The sequence below is a fragment of the Poecilia mexicana genome, unplaced genomic scaffold, assembly GCF_051168715.1.
Source record: "Poecilia mexicana isolate PSO_F unplaced genomic scaffold, ASM5116871v1 scaffold_2, whole genome shotgun sequence".
NCBI lineage: Eukaryota > Metazoa > Chordata > Actinopteri > Cyprinodontiformes > Poeciliidae > Poecilia > Poecilia mexicana.
The window spans coordinates 13034421-13040873 of NW_028263371.1; the positions used below are offsets into that span (position 1 = coordinate 13034421).

The window sequence follows — 6453 nt, forward strand, 5'->3', positions numbered from 1 at the left end:
GAAACTGAAATGATTTTCTACATTTTCAGTGTTGTTGGCTCAGCTGCGTCCAAATTGCCCAAGTTTCTCTTCTCTCTTTTCTGAATTTACTTCCCGTTGGTCCAGAGAAAAAAGCCTAATGAAAATTAGACCTTGGATTTGTTTTTGGTCGGTGGATTTTTTTTTTCTCCCTCTTTGTGCACCCCAAGTTTTGACAGGCTTGAACTTAGGGGAATTATTTCTTTCAGGAAGCATGTCAGTAATTTGTCAAACAAAAGCCCCAGATAAAATTCCCACCCACGTCCTGTTTCCTGTCTAGGTGTTCTTCGCCTCCGTTCGGCCCGGAGGCTCCAGCCAGGTCTACTTCATGACTCTGGGCCGAAGCAACCTTCTCAGCTGGTAGAGGTCCACGCCCTGCCCTCCTGTCTTTTCTCCTCATCCTTCGCATCGTCCCCCCCTCACACCTCGCTAACACTGGATCTCAGAACCCACTTCTGATGTTTCTGTCAATCCTCGGACAACGAAAACAGCCGGCTTGAGACCCATCAGCGCGGTCCACGGCGTCAACCTCACCCCGTTTTCTTCCCCCGTGCTTCCGGGGAGGGGCCTCAACCTGGCGATGCGGCGACGACCGCCGCTTTCCTCGGAAATACCGGAAGTGACGACTATCTTACAGAAGTAAAACCAATAGCTTACATGTTAAAGGAGGTAGAAATTAAAACAAATGTGAATTTAATAAAAGAGGACAGACGACGTTGTGTGTTTTTCCTCTCAGCCTGTCTTGGTGCTTGTCATGTTACGATGGGATCGATGTTGAACTTCCGCTTCGTTTCCGTGCTCTCGAGTCGGTCCAGTAACATCGATGTCTTTTAAACTAGGAGTTCAGCAAACGCCACTCTCTTCTTCTCCTGCTACTACTTTCTGAAGGTCTGCCTCTTGGAAGGGATTTCGTCTTATTTACGCGACGGCGGTGTGTTTTTAGAAGCAGGTTTTGAGTCAGACAAGCACGCGGGTGAGACCAGGTGTTTTTAACGGGGGGCGCGCGCGTGTGATGATGTTGCTTTAAAGAAAGAAAAAAAAAAATCAGAGGATGACGGAGAGAGAAAGGACCAGTCAGGCAGGTGGGTTTCAAATTAGTATTTTATGAATTCTTCTAGAGAGGTGTAACAGAGTGGAGTTAAACGCGTCTTTAAGCTTTTATTTTCCATTCATGCGCATTCAGCCGCGAGAAGAAGGCGATAGAAACCGACAGTCTGAACTCCACTTGAGAAACTTGAACTGCTGTGAATAGCTATTCCATGAGTAACTTTAAAAAAAGAAAGAAAAAATGTGGGGTGTTTATGAACTGATGATGTTAGAAGAACGTTCAGCATGTGTGTGTAAGTGTGTGTGGTCGGAGAGTTCGGTGTTGTCGGCGAGTTGAATTCCCGCGGCAGAGAGGCGAACGCATAATTCAGCAGGTTTTTTCAGGTGCGGGAGGCGGACTTCTGTCTTCCATTTCCCCCCCTTCTTTCGGCTCGTTTCACCTTCCATCGATTATTATTATTATTTGTATGTACTCAATGCACTAAGTGTCCAGAATGTAGAGAGACTTCTTACTGTGTGGTGGTCCAAGGCATGAGATGATGTTTCGCTTCGTATCTTTGTCACAAGTGGTCGATTCTAGGTGTTTCAATTTCAAGTTTTAAGTGAATAAAAGCTGCTGCAGCAGAGCCTCTGCGTCAGGTGTGGAGATGCTTTTGTTTTCCGAAACCATGGCAACGCCCCTTCACCCCCATCCCGGTGTTTCAGAGTCAAGGAGCGTCTTCTGGCGTCCGGAGAGCCCTGCTTGCTTTAACGTGAGGACTGAAACTTTGTCGTTCTAAAACTAACACTTTGGACTTCAATATTATCGTGATGAAGTGTTCCCATCCCCAACCTGGCAACACGGAGCAGAGCTTCTTCTTTTCCCTCCTCATTTCGACAAAAACAGACGATGCATTCGTATCTCAACGAATCAGGATATCATCCAAATTTTCATTCGTTTTCATAATACAGCAGTGTAATGTTTTAAGGTGTTTATTTCTTTAATTTTGGACCATTGCTGCAAATGAAAACCTAAAACCAGCCAGCTGATTACGGCTCCCCAAACGTTTCCAATGACCTTAAAATGGCACAAATTGGCAGTATGAAGATAAATTAGCTGAAAAAGTTTTTGCATTAGGATCAGGTCGGGGGTTTTTCCCCCGCTGTATTGAAATTAGTGTATTTTGGAAAAGTGTAATGCCTACACATTTTTTTTTCAATCCAGTTGTTGGATCTCGTGATCCAACAACTGGATGTTACTTCTGACGGAAAACACGAAGAAGCCGACAGGAAGTAGTTGGAGGATGATGTTTTTTGCTGACTCATGGTGTTGACAAACTAACACACTTGTGATTTTAATTGCACTTCTTATTCAATAAAAACACAGCAATTGCAAAATTGTCTTTATTCGACTTTTGTGGGATATGAACAAAGTTTTGCGCACATTTGTAACGGAAATGCAGCTACTGAACATGGAAACGTCTCACTAGGCCTCAAGCAGATTAGATTCTGTGCCTTTCCATTCCTCCACCAGATTCTTTTGAAATGGACAACTTAATTTCATCTGAAAAGCAGACTTTGTCAGTCCAGTCCTTTTTCTCATTAATCCGGGTAAGACTCTGGTTCTGAAATGACATCCAAGTCTTCTCCTCCTTAATCTGCCCCAAACTCTTGAAGGGCTTTGGTTCACCAACCTCTATTCATGCTTCTTGTCCATTTTGCTTTCTACCACACATTTTCAATCCGTTGTTATTCTTGGATAAATCTTCTTTAACCTTTTGTTGAGAACCTTTTACTGAGAGGCTGAATTCTGGGTTTTCATTGGCTGCAAGGCGCCACCATCAAAATTACTGAATGAATCTGATTTAATCAACACAAACTTTGCTCTATTCACTGTAAATATCGAAATAAATGATTTTTTCCGGAAATATTCTGATCCGTAGAGATGCTCCTGTTTTCTTTCACCCTAAACCTGCTTAGATTACAGACGTCTGTACATTCAACGAGCTGCAGCGTTGATCTCCTTCATCCGGTCCAGCTGGATTTTCCTCCATTTCCAGACATATTTTTTTTTAAAAAGTTGCACATTTCTGTTTAAAAAAAGAGGGGAGGACAGAAGAGAATCCCATTTGTGCTTAGACTTCATGTCCAAACATGTTTTTATCAGGATGCAAACAAGGTTCTCTTGTGTGTGTTTTCCCGCTCCCCTCCTGACAACAATCGCACACACGCACACACACACACCTCCAGGCTCTTATCAGTCACGTAGCTCATGTCCCAAACCCTTCGCTCCAAAAGTTAACGGAGAGTAGTATCCGCCATGTTTGCTTTACTGCATTAAAGGCCATCGGAGAGTGGCTGACTTTGTGAAAAATAATGTGATTATTATGACTATTAATAATGGGTTAAATAAAAGGAGAATGATGTGAGAAAAAGTGATCCGCTCGCGGGTTAAAGTTGGAACAAGTGCCAAGAGGGCAGCATTTAAAGCGTGTGAAACTATTGTTATTAAAAACCACTTCTTGGATATTCTTTTTAAAAATTAAAACAAACACACAAAAAAAAAACTCACTTGAAGCATTGTGTATTCCTAAGTTTTAGAGGTAGTTAAGAAACTTACTAGTTTTTTGTTGTTTCTGTAAGTCTATGTACACGTAAATATGCGACTGCGGTGGTTGAATATTATTACACTCACCTTAGGTGGAAAAAAATGTTTACAGAGGCAATGTTTCGTTACACTAATGTGTGCATCACGGTATTTATGTTTAACGCATCTTGGTTCCTTACACTTTGGTTCTGCTTTTTGAGCCTGTTTTTTTTTTTCTTTCTTTCTTTCTAATTGGATATTTATTGTTTTCTACCATCTCTCCACTCAACCACCTACAACGGAAACAATAACGAACACATTGCTGTTCTTTTCAGGTATTCGCGTAACGCTACTTGACCGCGGTAACTTTGCAGTAACGTTCCCTGCAGGCTTGGATGTGAGGCAATGTATTTTCCTCTGTTTCTGCCATGCTTCTCTAACTTATGTCCTCTCTGTGTATGACAGGAAGTCGTGTAGTTTCCTGATTATTTTTGTTTTGTTTTTTGTTTTCTTTGAATAAACTTTAAAAGTAATTTTCAGAGTGTATCATCCGTCGGTGGTGGTTTGCTGCTTGTTTGTTCCCCAAAAACAAACGAGAAGAACAAGAGATTTTGCGTCACATGTTGGCCAACTTGACCCACTTTGTTCTACCATTTTCAAATCAGTGACTTAACGACTCAACACAGATTCCCTTGCAACACAGTTTAGTACAACAATAACAACAACTTCCTGCACAACGCACGCTGCTCGGATTTAAAACCAAAAACACCTCGACCGTATCGTAAATGATAACTTCTGGGAGAAGTCGCGTGCGGTGCCACTGTGTCTGATTTCAGGTTGACTGTGTGTCTCGACTCGACTAAAAAGGAGAAGTATTTGCAAATTAAAGTTTTCAAAGGCATCTTGTGCAAAGGTATATAAATAGGTCTGGGCAATTTTAAAATGTAAGGTTCCCAAGGTGAAACAAAAATAAAAAGAAGAAATGGAATATGTGGAAGGCCTAATCTCCAAAGGGAAATACAAAAACAAATATTTCAATAAATTCATCTTATTCTTTGGATTAAGATTCGTTTTAAGGTTTCAACACAATGACTCAACAGGGAAGGAGGTTAAAAGTTAAATCTAGTTTGTACTGTTTGGATGAATTCCTTTGCGGGGGGAAAAACAAAACAGGTTTGTCAAACTCTGTAGTCATCTGACCTGTGCTGTCGAGTATCAGGGCATCAGATGCAGAGGTGCTTGGAATAATTCCCAAAACATGCAACATCTTCTGATTTCTCAACGGCCGGTCGTGAGTTGAAAGAACGTGCTGATCTTTTAACCTCTGTGCTAACAATACAGGCGCTTTGTTCTTGTGGAAGGCCTGCTATGAGCTTGTTTATTTCCAGATGTACCTTCACTAGTTTAGGTGGTATGGCCCAGTCTGTAGAGCTTTGAAAGATAATAATTATATTTTTCAATCCTCCAAGTGAAAATTTAACTTAAACAAAATATTAACAAATCTGTGTCCACAAAAGAAAAAGTTAAAAATGTATATAAAAAAAGAGAGAAGTTGCAACGTTTGTTTACTGCTGCAAATGAGACATTGAGTTTTTCCTTGTGTTTTGGCATCCTCATAAAAACATGTTAGTTAAATGACATGTTTTTGTTTTTTTTTAAAGGTCAGCATCCGTCAGGTATTGGAATTTCAATATCTGAATTTAATTTAATCTACCAGTAACACTTTTTTTTAAATCCAGAAGGGTTTTACTTAAGCGTTTTGTGTTGTTTTGGGCCACGTCCTAAAACCTATTATGATTAAACTCAGCACATACAGACAGTGATACTGGTCCGTCATTGTACACATCTGAAATTACACATAGACTTAGAAAACAATAATTACATGAGTTGGGATGAGCAGCATTATTGTTTATCTTTAAATTCTTGTCAGTTTTAAATTTGTAAAATCTGAACCACAGACATTTTTTACACATCTCAAGTTTTAAACTGGATACCATATATAACATAATATATAATATGCTATATATAATAATATGCAGCACAAATAATGTCCTATAAACACTGAGAAAAACCTGGTGCTTAAGCAGAAACCAGATCTGCTAACTACTTTACAAGAGACAGAGAACTAAGGCTATCAGTGAGGTACTAATATTTCAATGAAAAAAAAAAAAAAACCTTGAGAGACTGAGAAATGTCCCACCAAACAACAAAACTTTGTAAGTCTATTGTTTCATTTCAATTAGTGCCGGTGTCACCTCTTAAAGTGGTTTAATCCGTTTTTTCTTAGCAGTTAGCATAGCTAGCATGGCTAACTGTAACATTAGTCTGTGTATTTTCTAGATTTTAAATAAACTTACTGCGTGGTACAGTTTTCCAGCTGGTTGCCAACATTTCCTAAAGCGTTATTCTCCATGGCAGATAGATGGTCAAAGTAACAAAAAAAGAAAAACAATATTACAAAGCGAGCTAGCTTTCGTGCCGTCTGCTAAAGCTCTTTGTTGCTCTTCTGCAGAGCACCAAAGGTCTGTGTACAGACTTCTGGCTCTGGTCCTTTTCTAACTGACCAAATATAGCAAAAATATACATTTCATACATGTTTTTATCACTTATGACATATAAGTAGATGTTATCATACTTTAGGCCCTGAATAAGTCCAGCTGTAGGTTTTGGTGTCATGAAGTCTGGCTCAGTAGACCAATAACAAAATTGCATCATTGTCCTATCTAACAAATTGTTAAAAAATATACCTTATTGTAAAATATTCTGTTGGTACATGATTTACTTAAAATCTTCAGTATAGATCACAGTGTTGCTACCAGATT

General features: G+C 39.7%; 1 protein-coding gene across 6 annotated transcripts in view; it reads left to right on the forward strand.

Annotated features, from left to right (window-relative positions):
• LOC106926661 (mitogen-activated protein kinase kinase kinase kinase 4-like) overlaps positions 1 to 4164 on the forward strand; it is a 92743-nt gene extending 88579 nt beyond the window's left edge. For all 6 annotated transcript variants that reach the window (XM_015001718.2, XM_015001721.2, XM_088010973.1 and 3 more), the window contains one exon: positions 299 to 4164. In XM_015001718.2, the coding sequence (XP_014857204.2) occupies positions 299 to 382 (84 nt within the window). In that variant the 3' untranslated portion in view covers positions 383 to 4164. The remainder of the gene's footprint in view (positions 1 to 298) is intronic.
• Positions 4165 to 6453: the final 2289 nt, after the last annotated feature.